General features: G+C 45.9%; 1 protein-coding gene across 1 annotated transcript in view; it reads right to left on the bottom strand.

Annotated features, from left to right (window-relative positions):
- MMP24 (matrix metallopeptidase 24) overlaps positions 1 to 14965 on the bottom strand; it is a 25861-nt gene extending 10896 nt beyond the window's left edge. Inside the window, exons 1-3 of the mRNA XM_006764565.2 lie at positions 14287 to 14965; positions 9980 to 10096; positions 7410 to 7714 (exon numbers count right to left, since the gene is read on the bottom strand). Of these exons, the coding sequence (XP_006764628.1) occupies positions 7410 to 7714; positions 9980 to 10096; positions 14287 to 14465 (601 nt within the window). The 5' untranslated portion in view covers positions 14466 to 14965. The remainder of the gene's footprint in view (positions 1 to 7409; positions 7715 to 9979; positions 10097 to 14286) is intronic.
- Between the last annotated feature and the right edge of the window lie 5087 nt (positions 14966 to 20052).

A 20052-nucleotide genomic window follows, 5' to 3' on the forward strand; every position in this document is an offset into this window, starting at 1 on the left:
GGGACAAGCAGTTTCATTCCACTTGGCTCTGGAACAAAGCACGAGGGGAGGGCCAGAGAGAGATGAGGTCAGCCAGGCTGGCAGCAGGCTATGATGCCATGCAAAGGAATTTGGATTGGCTTCTTGGCCAGTGGGGGGTTTAAGCTGGAGTGGGGGTGGTGACACAATGACATCACTCTGGCTGTGGTTGGAGGAGGGTTTAGAGGGCGGTGAGACCAGAGGCAGGGGGGTCAGGGGGTCAGTTAGGAAGCTGTACAAGGGCCCAGGTGGGAGATGAAAGGGGCCTGAGTCAAGGAGGAGGTAGTGGGACAGGCAGAGGGGAGTCCTGGGCGATAGGTTGGAGGTCAGCTTCAGGAGACCCAAGGGCAGGCTAGGCTCTGGGCCTGTGGCAGCTCTCAGTCCAGCAAGACCTCAGATCTAAACTGAGTTATCATCGAGATCAAAAACAGGAATTCAAATCTGAGTAAAAAACAATAAGGTCCAGGTGCTGAAAGTGGGGCATGGAATCTCAAGTATGAAGCTGAGGCAGCCACATAGCCCGTGGTCTTGAGCACATGCCTGAGTGGAGCAGATCACGTTAATGCCCAGCTCTACCCCCACCAGCTGTGGGAACTTGGCCAGAAGGCCTACCCCCTGAGCCTGGGGAAATCATCCTACCTTATAGGGTTGTGTGAGGGCATAGTTGCTCTTGTTACCATACATAAGGTAGGGAAGGTTGGTGCCTAGAATAAGCCTGTTGACCAGAAGGGAAGCACAAGGCCATTGGGGTTCTAGCAACCAGGTCCTCTTAAAACCAACTCCCCTGATCAGGCCTGGGACAGGGAAAAGCCTGATTTTGGTGGGATTAAATAACCCCAACTTTGTGAGAGAAATGCAAGGGGCTGGGAGTTGGGCAGGCTGTTGTTTCAACAGTCCTGACTCCTGTCTGTCCCGTTACAGATCCCTGCTTCCCTTGATCTCTGGCATTGGAATGCCCTTGAGCCCTGCCTCTTACTGCCCAGCTTTGAGGCATGTTCCAGTCCATTCTGCCACCTTCAAGTACAGGGGGAGGCTGCCAGGAGCCCAGAAGGTTGTCAGGAGTCATAGTGTCCACTCTGGCCCCAGTGTCACTGGCAAAGATACCCTACCCCAGTGCAGCCAAGGGCCCTGTGAGGGTCAGATGGGGTTGAGGACTGTCTCTGGCCTTTCTGGCTAAAGTCTTGGGAAATGAGAAGAACCCCATGGGGTGGGCCCAGACACGTGTATGCCTGCTGCTCTGCTGACACCACCAGTTTTTTCAGCAAAGGGGGCATGGGCAAGATCAGCACAAGGTTGGCCAGGAGCCTGGGGCTGCCTTCTGCTGGGGAAGGGCAACCTGGCATGAGGAGGCCAGGCTGCCCCCAGTTCCTTCCTCAGGTCCTGGTCCCTCTGGCAGCAGGAAAGGGTGAGCTCATCTCTGAGCTCCATCCCAAACAAAGGCGGCTGCTAGAGCCAGCGGAAGGCAGCTCTGCTTCCTGGGGTCCAGTCTTGGCTCTGCTCCTAGCCTGCTCTTCCACCTGGGACAAGCTGTGTAGGCCTCTGTCTCCTGACCAGGCTCTTCCTCGGGGGTATCCACAAGGATCTCTGCTGGAAACCAGGGAGCAGGGCCCCAAGCTCCTGGCCCGACTAAATATTTGTCCCTAGCCTGTGTCTGTTACTCTGTGAGCCTCTGTGCCTGGGTCTCTGTAGACAACAGGAGTAAGTCCTTGAAGGAAAGGGCCTGTGGGTTTGATCCAGGGACCAAAAGGCAGAGAACTGGGGAACTGGCATCTTATTGCACAGAAACCCAAGGAACCTGCCCTGAGGAGATGGAAGGAGAGGGATCAGGAGCAGGAGGTGGAAAAGCAGAGGTATGGAGAAGACTCCACTGGTCAGAATGGCAGTTCCTGGGAGTCACACTGCCATGAACCCAGCACTGCCATGTCTTAGCAGGGTGACAGGTTAAATCTCTTTCTCTGTAAAATGAAGGGAATAATGGTACCATCATAAGAACTGAGGTGAAGATTAATGAGGCAAAATATGTAAAGCATTCATGTAGGCTCCTGTCACAGAACTATCACTGTTAATTAGCTGGGTCACATTGAGCTGTGTGTGAGGACCAGCCTCCCCAATAGGGAGTATTCCTGTGGGCTGGGAGCTCAAAGCCTTGGGCCTCTTAGCAAGTATATACCTTGTCTGTGCCTCATTTCCTTCTCTTAGGACCTCCAAATTTGGCGGGCCCCATCTGATTTACTCCTCCAACACCCAAAAGTTTACAGAATTTCCCTTTTCCTCTCTTCTTTTGCCAGTGCCGTCCCCTCCACCTGGAATAGCCTTATTTCTTCAAAGTTCAGCTCAATGCCATATCTTCCAGGAAGCCCTCCGTGATTTCTCCCACTGACAGTGAATGCTGCCTCTTCTGCACTCTACCAGCCGTTTATCTGAACTATCTCTATGGCACTGACCACTTTCCATTCTACATGATAGCATCTAGCACACACTCTCATTCATCCTCGGACTGTAAGCTCCTTGAGAGCAAGCTTTGTGTTTGAGAGGGCTCGGTGACAGCAGTCAGGACAGGACAGTGCCAAAAGTTCAATATTTTTTCAGGTGTGGTCTTTGGACCACCTGCAGCAGAACCACCTGGGGTCACTTTTAAAAATTCAGAGTCCTGGGCTCACTCCTGGCTCTGCCACTTACTGACTGTGTGAATTTCTTAACCACATGAGACTTTACTTTCCTCATCTACAAAATGGACATTATGATCCCTGCTGAGTCTAGCTCCCAACCTGGGGAAGAGTCACTGAAATAATTGCAAAAGGGATCTACCTTGTGAATTGCTGGTCTTGATGACTCTTCCCGTCTTGTCACCTTCCCTTGGGCTGGGCTCCCTCCCCAGCAGAGCTTAGTGAATTCTGCTGACTTCACTACTTGACTCATTGGAAAGAGTTGAGGACAGTAAGTCCCTGGAAGCAGTCCTCAAGACCAGCTTAAAGGCGTGGTGGGCTGGATTACCTTTCACCCAGGCTCCAACGAGCTGGAGAATCAGAATCACCTCTACCATCCAGTGGTTCTCCAGAGCTGGGGTTGCCAACTGGTGGTCCTCAGACCACAGGTGGTCTGTGAGGTCCGAAAGGCTGGCGACCGCTGCAACAGAGAGCCTTTTAAACACACAGGTGGAGGAGATTATGATTCAGGAGTTTGGGGTTAGAGTTTAGGCAACTTTTTCCTCCCTCCTTTTTAAAGTTCCCCAGGTAAACTTTTTAAAGGTTGGGTCAGGCTGACACACCTGAGCCAACCAGTCAACCTTAACATCACTAGAAGTGGGACAACCTGCATCACATGTGCTTCCCAATGTGATGGATTAGGGAGGACCAGCACCACCTAGGACAGTGGTACTCAAACTGTGGGTCGTGACCCCTTTGGCGGTCGAACGACCCTTTCACAGGGGTTGCCTAAGACCATCCTGCATATCAGATATTTACATTATGACTCATAACAGTAGCAACATTACAGTTATGAAGTAGCAACAAAAATAATTTTATGGTTGGGTCACAACATGAGGAACTGTATTTAAAGGGCCAGAAGGTTGAGAACCACTGACCTAGGAAGTATTCTTGCCAAAAAAGTGAACCTGAATCTGGCCTGTTGATCTAATTAACAATATTCAGGAAATATGGGGGAGAAAGACAAGTTAAAAGTGAACCTGAGCCGAAACCGGTTTGGCTCAGTGGATAGAGCATTGGCCTGCGAACTAAAAGGTCCTGGGTTTGATTCCGGTCAAGGGCATGTGCCTGGGTTGCGGGCACATCCCCAGTGGGGAGTGTGCAGGAGGCAGCTGATCGATGTTTCTCTCTCATCGCTGTTTCTAACTCTCTATCTCTCTCCCTCCCTCTCTGTAAAAAATCAATAAAATATATTAAATAAATAAATAAATAAAAGTGAACCTGAATCTCATCAAGCCAAATGACTATACTCAGGAGAAGTGACCCAGTTTCTTTAATATATATGGTTGTTGGGGCACAGGAAAAGGAAGCAAGGTGACTTTTAAGTTAAAAGGGCCTTAGGAGACATATCAGTCTTGTATGATGTATGCATGGTGTTTGGATCCTGATGCAAGCAAACAATTATCAAAGACATTTTTGAAGTAACTTGAGAAAATGAACACAAACCGGGTATTTGATTTTAAGAAATTGTTGTTAATTTTGTAGGGTTTGATATTGATTTTGTGGTTGTGTAAAAAGTAACCAGAGGTATTGATATATACCAAAATATTTACAGGTGAAATGATTATGCCTGGGATTGTCTTTAAAATACCTTAGCCCAGCCTGGCAAGCATGGTTGAGCATCTATCTATGAATCAGGAGGTCAGGGTTCCATTCCTGGTCAGGGCACATGCCCGAGTGGTGGACTGGGCCTCTGGGGGGGGGGTGGGGGGTGCAGGAGGCAGCCAATCAATGATTTTCTCTCATCATTGATGTTTTTCTTTCCCTCCCTCTCTGAAATTGAAAAAACAAACAAATCTCAGCCAAAAAATAAAAGCGTGTGCCGGGAGAGGGTAGATAACATAGGAATGACATAATGTTGATAATTGTTGTTGCAGGGTAATGGGTGCCTGGGGGTTCATATTGTCATTCTCTCTACTTTTGTGAATTTGAAATTTTCCATATTGGAAATATGGAATAGAGAAGAAAGCCATGAAACAAAAGTTCCAAGGAGAACACTGCTCCCTCTCTCCCTGAGTTTATGTGGAAACTAAACAAGATAATATACAGGTGCTCAATAAATCTTGGCTCCTATCCTTCCCTTTCCAAAGCCGCCCCAGGGCAGTTGGTGCCTCTCCAGCTAGCCATCCAGCTATTACTGTGGTTATGAGAGGCATCTGGATAGTTCATGCTTGGTTTTCCAGAGCATAGAAAAGTCCTGACTCTTGTCCAAAGAAGACACTGGCTATCTTGAAATTTCTGTCAGAACCAGCAGTCCTTCATCAGGATGGGGTGGGACAGACAGGAAGGTGCTGGGATGGTCCCAACTCCTTCCCACCCACACCACCAGCAATGCGTAGGCTTTTGAGACTGGGCCCAAGGTCTCCAACAGCAGGGAGTGGATGTGGGAAATGCAAACCCCAGAGCTGGGAAGGGGAGGGCAGAGGAGGAGGAGTGTCTTCCCAGTGCTTCCTGGACAACAATCTTTGAGGGTTTCCTTTATCTCTATCAGGGCTATAACTTAAAATCTCACAAGCTGGCATATCACTGGAGCTAAAAAATGTTAGTTTTCTTCTCCTCACACCTTATCAGTTAGCACAGACCGCCATTCCTTGACACGGATCCAAGAATAAGAATGAGATAAAGGACAGGAGTCCTGAAAGCCAGGAAACCACATCCAGGACAGAAGGGAAGGGACACTGGGGCAGAGGAAATGGAGCTAGGTAGGAAAGAGGACTCAAGTTCGAAGAGGGCAGGGGGCAAAGAGAAACTGGATTTATAATTTTGCCTGGGCTAAGTTTTGGCCGAACCACCTCCTAAACTGCCCTTTGAAGGATGAGCCAAGAGTTGATGATCCCTGGTCCATGCAAAGATAAGTACAAATTTTTCTCAGAGAGGTCATCCCCATTTACAAACACTAGGCATAGCCTCTGAGGAAATGGGCTTTAAAGTCTGCTTTCAGCCGAAACCGGTTTGGCTCAGTGGATGGAGCGTCAGCCTGCGGACTGAAAGGTCCCAGGTTCGATTCCGGTCAAGGGCATGTACCTGGGTTGCGGGCACATCCCCAGTGGGAGATGTGCAGGAGGCAGCTGATCGATGTTTCTCTCTCATCGATGTTTCTAACTCTCTGTCTCTCTCCCTTCCTCTCTGTAAAAAATCAATAAAATATATTAAAAAAAAAAATAAAGTCTGCTTTCAGCCTGAGCTTCACCAAGGAAAAGGAATGCCCAGTGTTTCCCAAACTTGCCTAGGCTTACACATGAGAATCTCCAGTGGGAGGGCCTGGAATCCATGTTTTTAACAAAAGCCATGGTTGAGTCTTACGATCAGACAAGTTAAAAACACTCTGGGGTTGAAGACAGTGTTTCTTGAGGTGATGGAACCCCTGCATCAGAAGGGATTTTATCAGACTACATGCAAATTCCCAGGCCCAGGCCCAGAATCAGAGAATCAGAATAGCAAAAGGTTAGGGGCCTGGAGCCTGGAGTCTGCATTCTTTAAAAAAAGTTTCTAGGTGATTTTGGTGTGCTATGGAGTCATAATGCTCAGGTTCAAAGCCTTATTTCATCATTCACCAACTATGGGACCTTGGGTAGGTGACCTAATATTTCTCTATATAGTTTACCTATCTGTAAAATGGGGGTAGTAATATATATATATATATAGACTATGTAAAAATCACTTGACAGGGCCTTAGAATATTGACATACGAGTTGTCTATTACAATCTAAAATAGAATAGAATAGGATCCTCTGTCCCTTTCTCCCCTAGCCTCCCTCTGCATTTTCTTGGCATTTCTAGGCTGCCTGTGCCAGGGATTTAGGAACAATATCTGTCTCCCCGACTTGACCCTGGGCTTCCAGAGGGCAGAGACCATGTCTTTTTTTTTTAAAAAAAAATGTTTGGATCCCCTGGGTTGTGTATCATGTTTCATTAAAGTTGGAAGGGACCTCAGAGATCATCTAATCCAGTCCCTCGTTTTACAGGTGAGGAGACTAGAGGTGAATTAGTTGCCCCTAGAGGCATAGCCAGGTGGTTGAACTATGGCTTGAGCCCTGGCACTGCCACTTATCTGCCAGCTATGCCACTTCAATCCCAAACTCTTCATTTAAAATGATAAAAACTCGCCTGCTTACTAAACGTGCCTTATGAGTAAATACAGATGTGGGACTCTTTTGCAACCTGAAGAGTATTGTTACTGTTACTGCACAGTACTAACTCTGGATCCATGTAATATTCATTAAATCATAGTGATAAAGAGCAAAGTTATCCAAGAATGTTAGTTACCTGTGAGGTGGACATAGGGAGTGAGCCAGTCACGTCATCCCATAAGATGGCCTTTGAAGCTGTCATCAGGCCAGAGCCTACCACTTTCAGACCCCACATTCAGCTTTAGTTATTTTTTAATCCTTTTCCCCAGCCTCTGATTCATTACTTTATCTTCTTATTCATGCTCCAACTCCTCCCTTCTGACTCAGCCCAGTTAGACCATTTACCAAGCGATCTCACCCATCTCCATGGCCCGGACCCTGGTGGAGCACATGTTGAATATTATGAGGGGACATAGTTCCTACCCTTTTAGGTTCTTAGTTCTTGGACAAGAAGCTCTAGAAACTAGGAACTCATCTCATCTATGGTATCCTCCAGGTTCTTACTTGGGGCTTCTGAGAAACCCAGGATTGATCCCCTATTCCCTCATTGCCTTACCATCATGGTTGGCGTTTCCTAATGTCCATGGCTCATCTGAGTCAAAGTGAGTGTCTCCTCCAATTCCGGGGCCAGGGAAGTAGGCATGAGCCAGGAATCCACCTTCCCCATCAAATGGGGAACTGTCTCCATGGAAGCCAGAAGCAAAGAAGATCATGATGTCTGCCTCCTTCCGGTCACTTTTGATCTCATGGTATGGCACCTCTTCAAAGGTCAGTGGGGTCACCTTCTGCCACACATCAAAAGCCTGGCGAATAGCTTTCCGTGTGTCTAGCTCACCCACCTTTGGGGTATAGTTGTGAATGCTGGTGAGAGAGGGGAAGGAATTAGAATAGGGAGGAACAGACAGAGAGTCAAAGACTAGCAGAGCTAAAAGGAACATCAGAGACCATATGGCCCTATAATCTTCAAATTTTGACACCTAGAGTTCTGCTTAGGTGCCCTAGGGCTTGAGGGATAGGCTGAGTAGGCAAGGCTCTGGGTCCCAAACCCTGCCTAAATCAGAGTATCTTTGCTTTAATCCGTGCTTTGTATTTAGTCTCTGACAAAGTCTGTGTTGAATATAGGATTTCCCTTCAATTTTTAGAAAAAAAAAAAAGTTGGTGGATAGTAGTTTCTAAAATTCATGTTCCTCTGCCTGGCTGGTGTGGCCCAGTGGTTGAGTGTTGACCTATGAACCAAGAGGTGACAGTTTGATTCCCGGTCAGGGCACATGCCTGGGTTTCTGGCTCTATCCCCAGTGGGGGAAATGCAAGAGGCAGCCAATCGATAATTCTCTCTCATCATTGATGTTTCTATCTCTCTCCCTCTCCCTTCCTCTCTAAAATCAATAAAAGTATATTTAAAAAATAAGAATCATATATGTATAGGAGAGGGAGAAATAGAAACATCAATGATGAGAATCATTTATTGGCTGCCTCCTGCACGCCCCCCACTAGGGATTGAGCCTACAACCCAGGCTCAATAATTCACATTCTCCCAATATATACAATATGTGCATTTATAAAAGTTATAAAAGTAGTTAAACAGTGGAGAGTTTAAATGAAATGTCTCTTACAAACACTCCACACATTTGGCACCAACTACTGCTAGTCTATTTAAAAGCTGGTATAGGGCAGTATATGATTTAATCAGCTATAGATTTAGCTATTTAAGGTTACTATATCCATATTGCATGGTTACTCATAATGGAGTATCACTGTTTTTGGATGTTCTGCCCCATGAACACCTGGAAGAAGGATTATTCACCCATTCTATAGGCAAGAAAACTAAGGCTCAGAGAAGTTGGGTTCTAGAAGTTAAGGTCAGGGTTGTGTTAGAATTCAGTTTTTTTTCTTGATCCACTCTACCTCTTCAGGAGACCCTGAGTCTATCCAGTTTCTATCCAGTCTATCCAATCTATCCAGAAGAACCCAGATTCTTCTTCAGTTTCTTTTTCTTGTCAGATTTCTGAAAGAATCCTGTTCTGATCTCTACAGCTTGTCAGCAGGAGAGCCCTTAGTTCCACTCTAAGATCTCTATCTTAAATCCTACCTCAGAACCTAGGAGATCTACCCAAGATGGACTCAGAGTCTTGTGAGGTGCCAACCAGAGCCCACCTGAGCCTGCCCTATGCCTGGCTCTTGTCCCAGCCCCAGTCTGAATTCAGACATGTGAGAACGCTGTGATGGGCTCCATCATCCCTGATCGCTGGTGTGACTTAGAGACTGATCCTGCTCTGTCCTTGGTTTCCCTAGACCAGTGGTCGGCAAACTGCAGCTCACGAGCCACATGCAGCTCTTTGGCCCCTTGAGTGTGGTGGTATTTTGTGGAAGACCCACACTCAAGGGGCCAAAGAGCCGCATGTGGCTTGCGAGCCACGGGTTGCCGACCACGGCCCTAGACAGTCAGCACATGACACTGTTGTGATTCAGATCCCAGTTCTCTATAGTCCTTAAGAAACAACTGGAAACCTGTGCTGGGAATCTCGCGTGAAGTCTATCAGACTAAGTGGGAAAGGGATGTAGATCGGAGATAGTGTCGTTTGTCAAGTGGTGATAGGAGAATGAGTTCAGCTATGGTTCTTTATCATTGCTGAAAGTTACTAAACAATCCATGCCCCACTTTCTGTAGCTAAACTTGATTGGAATGTGAACAGAACACAAAGAAGAACCCCTAAAGAATCAAATAAATCTGAAGTTGGATACGGCATCCTCTGGAAGCCACAAGGATGACAAAGTCATAGGCCAGTGGTTCTCAACCTTCTGGCCCTTTAAATATAGTTCCTCCTGTTGTGACCCAACCATAAAATTATTTTCGTTGCTACCTCTAACTGTAATGTTGCTACTGTTATGAATCGTAATGTAAATATCTGATAGGCAGGATGGTCTTAGGCGACCCCTGTGAAAGAGTTGTTCGACCACCAAAGAGGCCGCGACCCACAGGTTGAGAACTGCTGTCATAGGCTCTCAGCACCTGGCCCACACCCTGATCACAGACCCACCTAAGGTGTCAACCTCTGAAACTCAGGCCAGGAAAAAGAGAATGAAGGTGGAGCCAAAACCAGGGAGGAAGAGAGGAAGCCAAAGCACCTGTAGGTGATGTGTTTTTGCCTCCACTTCTGTCCAGTGAGGGCATAACGCTTGTTTCTCCGCCTACGGCTCAAGTGAGGGTGATCAGGAACACCACATCGGGGTTTCTTCATCCATCTGGGCAGAGAGAAGACACATAAACTGTGGTCACTGAGCACTCTAGGAAGATACAGCACAGTCTCCAGTCCCAGTTTGAATTGCAGTGTGGGTCACTGGAACCCTGGCTTTGATGGGTTCCCCAATAGGAACACAATTGACTCATTCATTCGCTCACAACTGAATATGGGAAACATTGCTGCATATGAGACTGGGAGTCAGGAAAATGGGCTTGATAGTTCCAGCTCTACCACTAATCATAGGAGCCCAAGCAAGCGACTGAATCAGCATGAGCCTGTTTCCTCATCTGCACCATGAAAATTCAAGTTCTTGCTGTTCTTAGGTTGTAGAGAGCCTCAAAGGAGGACATATATGTGAAAATGCTCTGTAAATGTTATTGAATCGTATCACTTCCTGGTTTAAAACCCTCCAATGACACCCCCCCCCCCAAACACCTAGAATTAATTCAAAACTCCCTACCTTGGCTCCCAGGGCCCCCTGTGATCTAGTCCCTGCCTACTTGTCTGATGACACCTTTCCCCCCTTTCCCCTCCTATATTCTGCTCCAGCCACAGTGACCTTCTTGCTGTGCCTTGAACATGCTAAGATTATGCCCACTGCAGGGTCTTGGCAGTTGCTGTTCCCTCTGCTTGCAACAGAATTAATTCAAAACTCCCTACCTTGGCTCACAGGGCCCCCTGTGATCTAGTCCCTGCCTACTTGTCTGATGACACCTTTCCCCCCTTTCCCCTCATATATTCTGCTCCAGCCACAGTGACCTTCTTGCTGTGCCTTGAACATGCTAAGATTATGCCCACTGCAGGGTCTTGGCAGTTGCTGTTCCCTCTGCTTGCAACACACTTCTTCACATAGTTTGTCTCCTTCATTTAGGTGTCTGCTCAAATGTCACCCCTTCAGAGACGACTTCCCTGCCCACCTTCTCTAAGGTTTATCCTGCTTAACTTTCTTCATAGCATTTACCATTCATGGAAATTATACATTTGCATTTTTATTTATTTTTTTCTCTCCCACCAGATTCTAAGCCACATGAGGACAGGAACCTTGCCTGTATTCCCAGTGCTGGCACAATGCCTGACACAGAGGTGGTCAATAGTGATTTGCTGAGTGAGTGAGAACTGTTCAACAGTAGAATGGCATAGCTTGGAAGACAGCAAGTGCCCTGTTGTTCAAAAAGTGGCTAAACAACTGTAGGACATAGAGTTTTTAAATATATTAGTCTGTTGTCTCTAGTAAATGGGAAAATCTTTGAGGACAGGAACTGTATCATATTCATCACTGTTTCCCCAGAAGTTAACCCAGTGCCTGGAACTAAAGTCAATCCTGATAACTGTTTATTACCAGGCAAAGCTATATCAGGGAACAGTAACCTCGGACATTATTGGGATATAAAAGAGGGGCCAGGGTAGGAGATTTAAAAGCTCATGGCTGATTGGGGCCCAGGCCATCCAAGTCCCTGCTGGCCTAATGACTCTCTCACTAAAACAATAGCTTGGGATTGCTAGAAGGGAAAACAGTCTGACCTCATTTGCAGTTGTTGAAAGCAGTTGCTACTGGCAATTTAGGAACGAGACAGAATATTATAACCAAATAAAATATAGTGTCTACATCATCTCCAGTGTCCTATACTCAGAAATCAATAATGGAAAACACAATAATAACAATACCATGCATTGGAATAAAAATTGATAATTTTCACAGTGTTTACATTAAAAAAAATTTTTTTCTGATTCTCAATACAACTTAGTGAAGTAACCAGAAATTATTTATTCTCTGCTTTATAGGTGAGGGAAAAAAGACACATAAATTGAGTAACTTGCAAAATATAACAAAACAGTGAGGTGGGGCTAGAACTTAGTTGAATGAATAAGTGAACTATTAATTTTCATGCTTAGCACAAGGTTGGGCTAAAGGAACTGTTTGTTGAATGAATGAATGAATGATGAGTGAATGAGTGAATGACTACTGTGTGACGTTTTCCAAGGTAGGCACTCAAAAATAGTACTTTGGCCCTGGCCGGTTTGGCTCAGTGGATAGAGCGTCGGCCTGCGGACTGAAGAGTTCCCGGTTTGGTTCCAGTCAAGGGCATGTGGCTTAGTTGTGGGCACATCCCCAGTGGCGGGTGTGCAGGAGGCGGCTGATCGATGTTTCTCTCTCATCGATGTTTCTGGCTCTCTATTCCCTCTCTCTTCCTCTCTGTGAAAAATCAATAAAATATATTTTAAAAAAAATAGTACTTTGAATTGCTAATCTAGCTTCCTTTCACTGACAGTCCCTGGAAAAGGAACCAGGAGCCATCTCGGCAATGACAGGGCCCAGCAAGGCCTAGAAGGTTCCCCAGGGGGGAAACAGGCCCAGAGAAGGCAGTGGACTGCCCAAGGCCACAGAGCTGAAGCCAAAACTAAGGTCTCTAAATTTTACCCCAACACCTTCCCTATTCTTGTTTTAAGTGTGACTGCCTTCTTCCTGTCCAGGCCTCCAAATCAGCATTCCCCACCTTCCTGCAAAGAGGGGGCGGGGCAGAACCGCAAGTGGGAAATGCCATCCTCCTCTTTCAGATCATTCCCTCTGCCTCCTCCTCTCGTGTCCACCTGCCACACTCTGAACTCTATCCAGCAGGCCTGTGGCTTTCTGGAACAGAGTAAAACCCAAGGCCAGGTGGTGCCTCAGCAGAGACACCAGTGCTTCTGCCCCAGGATGCACTGCCACGAGCCCTGCACAAAGCCCTCAAAATAACCTCCGCTTTGAAAGGCGGTCAGGTCCTCTCTAACCAGCTCACTCATGGGGCCACAGGGCTAAGGAGTCCATTGTACTCCCAGCATCATAGGAGCAGTCTAATGTATTATCTCAGAATTCCAGTCTCACAATCAGAGAATCCTAGGAGTAGAAAACATTTGGACAGAATGTTAGGATCATAAAACCCCATACTCACCACATTTTAAAAGCTTAGACACTCAGAACAATGGAATCTAGAATTTGAGAGTCATAATTCAACACTCCCCTTTGTAAATGAACAAGCTGAAGCCCAGAGAGATGATTCTCTCACGGAGTGACTCATCTAAGGGGTGGATAGATCCTGGCTCCTCAATTGGGTGGATTTTCCGTTCTTTCTCCCACGACCTTCCCCACATCCCCATCCAGCCCTGCTCTCTCCACCACCTGAGCTCAGGATCCAACCCCCCAACCTCCTTTCTCATGACTTTTCTTAAACAAACTGAAGCATGCCCAATTCTCTTCAAACTTAAAATAAACCAAATTCATTCCTCTCTAGCGATCATCTATTCCTCCCTTTCACTATTAAGCTTCTTGAAAGTTTTCCTACATTTGCCATCTCTACTCCTCACCTCTTCTCTCCCCACTGCAATCTAATTTTGTCTCCACCATCCCAGAGCTTACAATGACCTCTTTGTTTCCAAACTCAGCAGACACATCCCAGTCTCCTGTTTGACCAGCCTGCAGCAGCTGAGCTCATTCGCCATCCCCCCCTTCACTGCCATGACATCACAACCCCAGGCTCCTTAAACCTCTCTGTCTGCTCCTGCTCAGCTTGTTTTGAGGGGCTCCATCCCCGGCACTCTTCCCTTCCTCCTCTTATACTCTCCCTGAGCCATCTCGACCATCCTCGTGGCTGGTTTGTTATTACCTCTCAGTGTCTCCCTGAAACTCAGTGTTTCCTCTGAGTCCTAGACTAATGTAGCCAGATGACTATTTTTCACTAAATGGTAAGCCTGGGGGTGGGGGGTGGGGGTGGGGCAGGGACATAGGATCAAGCACAAGCATTCAGCAAACATTTGATAAATGGAAAAAGTGTTGTCAACTTTTTTTTCAAGTGTTCTCTGCGCCAAGTGTCTATCTCGGGGAATGCTGGAGGGATGACTCGTAGAACCACCAGTTCTAGAGTCAGGAAATTTAAGGTAATCTATAGCCAAACCCCTCGCTGTGCTGATAAGGAAGCCTAGGCCCCAAAGGGTTAAGTGACTTGTCCAAGGTCACACAGCACGTTTGTGGCAGAGCCCATGCCCAGCTCACCTAGGAAAGGGCACCTTGGGGTGTTGCCTTCCGGGATGACACTGAAGAGTAAAGGTAAGGAAGGTAGGATGGGCGGGCATGGTGCATACATGAGGCCATGACAAATGTGAACCTAAACGCAAGTCCAGAAATTTCAAAGGCACAATGTCCTATGCAAATCTTACTCGATTGTTGTCTGATCCAACACACCGGTGACTGGGATCCCGTAAAACTGCTGCATAGTGGAGACAGCTGACTGTAAGGCCTTCCCTGAGTGCAACGCAGATGCCCGTGAATCATAGGGAAGCAGATAGCCATAGGACTTTAACCAGTTCTGAAAGACATGTGAAAGGAAAGGATGCATTATGCCGGAGAAGCCTCTGTCCTACCTGGGCAGAGATCTGCCCTTGAAACGGATCATTTTACCCAGGGGCTTGAGGACTCATGCTCTGATTTCTTCCTCCTTGACTCTCTCCTGAAGACATGCAAATTCATCTCCAGAAAACACAGCTCTTGTTGGCTTACTCTCCTGCTATAAACCTTTCACTGGATCGCTACTGGCTACAGACTAAAGATTAAATTTGCATTCAAGGCTTTCTACTACCCTGACTCTTTGCTCATCTATTGAGTGGTTTCCACTGACAGATGTAACATACGACTAGACATGCGAGGGCACAAGAACAGTTCATTTTCTGAAAGAGGGCGGCCTTCCAGAAACCTGTTTGTCTAAAGCCAGAGTCTGATGAAGAATTATGCTGTAGAATATTTACTGGCATGAGGTTATAGTATACGTTCTTTACTGCTAACCCCTTCTAGAATGCAAGCCATTGAAAACAAATATAAACAAAACAATATTGATATTTAATTTAAATATCAATACATAAACATATGCATAGAAAAGCCTATAAGGGCACAATAATAGTATGATTACGTAAGAGAATTTCTTGTTTTTAATAAATACACACTGAAGTATTTAGGTTTACATAAGGGTGTATCATATCTGCAACTCTTTCTTAAATGAGCTCGGGGAAAAATATATATATATATAGAGAGAGAGAGAGATAGAGGAAATAGATGTTGTAAAATGTTAATAGTTGGGGAATTATTAACTGAAGGATATTATTCCTGAAGGATATTCAGGAATTCTTTGTCCTATTCTGGAAAACTTTTCTGAAAATCTGAAATAATTTAAAAAGTTTATATAAAAAATTGCCCTAGCCGGTTTGGCTCACTGGATAGAGCATCGGCCTGGGGACTGAAGAGTCCCAGGTTCGATTCCGTTCGAGGGCATGTATCTTGGTTGCAGGCACATCCCCAGTAGCGGGTGTGCGGGAGGCAGCTGATCGATGCTCCTCTCTCATCGATGTTTCTAGTCCTCTATCCCTCTCCCTTCCTCTCTGTAAAAAATCAATAATATATATATTTTTTTAAAAAGTTTCTATAAAAAATTAATATCCTTTGTTATAGCATCATGGGGGACTTCTTTTTTTTGCTCTTTTCTTTTTTCTAAGTTTTATGCATGGAGTCATTAAAAATAAAAAGGGCAAGAGAATCTGAAGCCGCTTGGATGATGAAGCTCCAACAAAGCCATGAATCTGAAAGGCAGCGAAGTAAAGACAATTATTCCCACTAATGAGCATGAGGGGATGGAAGCCTGAAGAAACCAGAGCACCAGCAAACACTTGTGGCATCGATTGGAGAATGAGAAGAACATCCATGTATTTCCTGAATTCATGAGCATTTACAGGAGCCTCCTGCGTGCTTGTCTCTAAGCCAGACAGAACCTGTGCCCATCCACAGAGGATTGTCCTGGACACCAGGTGAGCTCATGGGAGAAAAAGAATGTAGGCAACGATATTATTCCCTTTCTACCTCTAGTTTTTGTTTCTTGTTTCTATATGAACAGTCTTATTGTGGATATGCCTGTTATTACAAGGCAAATCAAACCATTTTTGGAAGGAGGCAAACAAACTATAAATAATTATTTACTTTACCAAAGGTGACTAACATCTTTACTGTCTTGTGATAAAATCCATTGGACTGATTAACAACAGCATGGCTCAGTGTCTGAGTGTCAACCTATAAACCAGGAGATCACGTTCAGTTCCGGTCTGGGCATATGCCTGGGTTGCTGACTTGATCCTCAATAGGGGGCGGGTGCAAAAGGCAGCCAATCAATGATTCTCTTTCACCATTGATGTTTCTCTCTCCCTCTCTCTTCCTCTCTGAAAGTAATAAAGATATATTTTTTAAAAAAACACAAAAACAGCCTGGCCAGCATGGCTCAGTGTTTGAATGTTGACCTATGAACCAGGAAGTCATGGTTCGATTCTGGGCAGGGCACCTGGCCAGGTTGTGGGCTCCATCCCCAGTAGGGGGCATGCAGGAGGCAGCTGATCAACGATTCTCTCTCATCATTGATGTTTCTATCTCTCCCTCCCTTCCTCTTTGAAAACAATAAAAAACATATTTTAAAAAATCCAGCATGTACAGGGTTCTATGGGAGAACAAAAGAAGGGTGTCTTAGCCACATGGGGGGCAGGGACAGAGAGCAAGGAGAGCTTGGGAGAGGCCTCTGAATGGAGATGGGATCAGAGCTGTTTTGGTGGATATAGCATGTGCAACTGTCTGGAGCTGTGAGGGAGCATGGCACATTCTGAGCAGCCTTTAAAATGGGTACAAATGGGGGGAGGGCTGTGTGGTGATGAGTAGAGAGGGTTGGAAAGGAAGAAAGTTGGGAGGTGATATACAGGGTATGGCAAAAGTAGCTTTACAGTTGTTTGTTTGGAAAATAATATAAGAATAAGCTCTGTGTTTCAAGTACTCACAACTGTAAATCTGTGTTTGCCCCACCCCGTATAATAATCTGTTTACCAAGTGGACAAATTACAGAGAATCACTTGTGACTTGATGGTGGCCTAGGATCAGCCAAAAAATTAAGCTTCCATTTCCTTACTTGTAAAATGTAAACAATAATTCCTCCTCCCCAGATGGTCGTTAAGGTGAAATGAACAAATGCACCTGGCATAATCACTCCAAAGGTGTGTGTTATCTCTTTCTTTGGGTAACGTGCGTGTTGAGATCTAGTCATCTCGCCTTCCCACATCCTCCCTGAGCCAAGAGCCAGTCCTACTGGGTCCTTCGAAGGCGGTACATTGTCATGGTCAAGCCGACTTGCTCTCGGGTGACCTATGGACATAACCTCTCAGCAGCACCGGGAGCACTGCACACGGAGAAACACAGCCGACTTGGACTGTGTGCTCTTTACCCTGTTTCCCAACTTCTTAGGACCAAACACAATCACTTTCTATCAAACTTTAGCTTAAGGAAAATGATTTCCCAAGGAGATTCTGTATGGTTTTTTGGGGTCAGACAATGAACACTGGGTAACCAATGGTTTTCCTTTTTGGCCTTTCTGCCAGGAATCTTTCAGCCAAGTTTATAACATAAGTGTTGAACACGGTGATGCTTGGAAGTAGCTATTATTTTTGTCATCTTTCTGACCACCACGGTATGTTTCATCCTTAAAAGTCTTACTTAAGAACATTGTTTCAATCTGTAAACTGCCGCAAGCCCTTCCAAAAAGAGGTATGGTACAAATCTACAGTAAATCCAATTCCTCTCTAAAAATCCAACTAAAATGAATTATGGCATTTGGGAAATGGCTGGGGCTCTTTGGACAGATACTGTTGACAAACCAGTCAGCCAACTGATTATTTTTTGATTATCTACCTCTAAACTAGCATGGAATTTAAGAATCTTTTCCCCTCCTGCTCTCATTACTGCTTATGGTAGGAGGTAGGGAACAGGGAACTTTTCGCATAAACCCACTCCAGCCTTCTAGGGCTTTGGGAAATTAAAAGTATCTCCTCCTCAGTAAAGGGCAGGCTGACGAACCCAGATCCTTTTCTGGGACACTCCAACAAGAAGCATCTCAAAGCCAATCAGATCCAATATGAAGGTCTCAGAGTCTATCTCAGAAGCTACAGGAGTTAAGATCTAAGCACTCAAGTCCTAGGTAAATGTCTCGGTCAGGACCAAACACTGGAATGAATCAACCTTCTCTGGGTCCTGCTTCCCTCCCATGTTCACTAGGGACAATCCTCAGAGCTCAGGGGCAGGCGTATGAGGGGAAGTGGGAGCAGGAGGGGCTGGTCAAATGACAGCTCTACACCAGGGAACAGGGCACTGAGCTTGGACCTGGTGCATGCCTATGAGCATATGCCTGTGTGTGTATGTTAGAGGGTAGGAGGCCAAGGACTATGGATTAGCCACCGGACAATTCCAACTGCTGCTGCTTCACTCTGTCTCTGCCACTCACTTGCTCTGCGACCCAGGCAGTTCTCTGACTGCTCTGGGCAGAAGCCCCTGATGTTGGAGCAAGTCTTCTAAACTCCAGTCATCGCAATTCCAAAACATTTCCTGCCCTTTCTTACGCCCAGGCTGCTCTTGCTGCCCACAAAGCCCATTCTCTTTATGTGTGTGAGCAAACGCATCCTCCAGGTTTAGCTGAAATGTCATCTCCTTTGGTAAACCTTCTTTAACTCTCCTGGGCAGAGCTAGTGGGTGCCCTGTTTGCTCCCGAAGCGCCTTCCTTCTCTGCCACTCTAAGCACAACTTCCTCCGTGTGTCACACCTGATGGTTGACATGTTTTGCTCACTAGATTGAGTTCCTGGGGAGCAGAGGCTGGTAATTATTTTTGTATTTGCTATGGCACTTAGCACAGTGCCTGGCACAATAAATAATGAATGAATAGATGAATAGTTTGTCTAGGAGGCAAAGTCTGGGCACCAAAAAAGGCATTTCATCTTGGCAGGTTTAATGAGGAATATACATGAAAGCACCAAGTACAATTCTTGGTATCTATTAGGGGTTGGGAAAAACATTTGCTGAAATTCAATCTATTATAGTTTGACTTCTTTGTTTAAAGAGGCAATAGGCTCCATTGTCCCATCTGGAAAAAAAAATCCACTAAAGGAAAAAATCCCCATTCAGTTTTTGTTTTGTTTTTTTGAGAGAGATCCCATTCAGTTTTAAACAAAATGACCCACCTTTCATCTTTTTTGCACCTGGACCCATTACTCAATCACCAGCCACGTCAGAAGTCTGCCCTTTACAGCTCAGTTAACCAACTCTAAGATGTCTGTCACCCTTTAAGTGCTGAAAGAGGTGCAAACCCAGAGGAAAGTGAGAAAAAGCTCAGAGCACAGAGCAGGGACCAAAATAGCTGGGCTGAACCAAAGAGGTAGAGTGTGATTGGTCTGCTGGCCACAGGGCAGGACTTGGTTCTTGAGAAGCCAAAGCAGAGACATTCAGAATTAGTGGTAGACAAAGGAGAGAACAGAGAAGAACAAGGAGAAAAAATGTGTCCCAAAGAGGGAAGAGAGCGGCAGACAGCAGGGGTGGTGGTAAGATTAGAAGTGGTTAATGGAGGCAGCAAGAAGCAGGCCAACTGGTGGTGCTGCTGTTTGCTCTTGGAAAACAGACATGATCATGGGTGGGGAGGGAGAGAAAGATGTATCAGTTAAAATCGTGTGAGCTCCTGGAGGTATGCAGGAGCTCACACCTGGTTGGACGGGAGCTCAAACCACTATAAGACCTGGAGAAGGAGTGGGAGATTGGTCAGGGTCAGGTGTTTGATCAGAAATGCAGTGGGGAAAGTGTTATCAAAAAGGACAGAGGTGACGTTTATTAAAAAGGACCAGGCAGGAAGGTGTCAGATTTGGAAAGCATGGACTAGAATGAGGAAGAAAGAATAAAAAAAACTTGATCAAAGAGTTTGGGCAACCAAGGCCATAATCTAGGGTGATGATGTGAGTGACAGGAGCAAGGCATTGGTCTCAACAAGCACAGGAGGCCCAAGTCCGGTTTTAGAGGCCGCATGTGTAGAGGGACGGTGGCAAACTAGTGCATGACTAAGGGAGAGTGGCCAGGAAGGCCAGGAAACCAG

Source organism: Myotis davidii, unplaced genomic scaffold (genome assembly GCF_000327345.1).
Source record: "Myotis davidii unplaced genomic scaffold, ASM32734v1 scaffold38, whole genome shotgun sequence".
Classification (NCBI taxonomy): Eukaryota; Metazoa; Chordata; class Mammalia; order Chiroptera; family Vespertilionidae; genus Myotis; species Myotis davidii.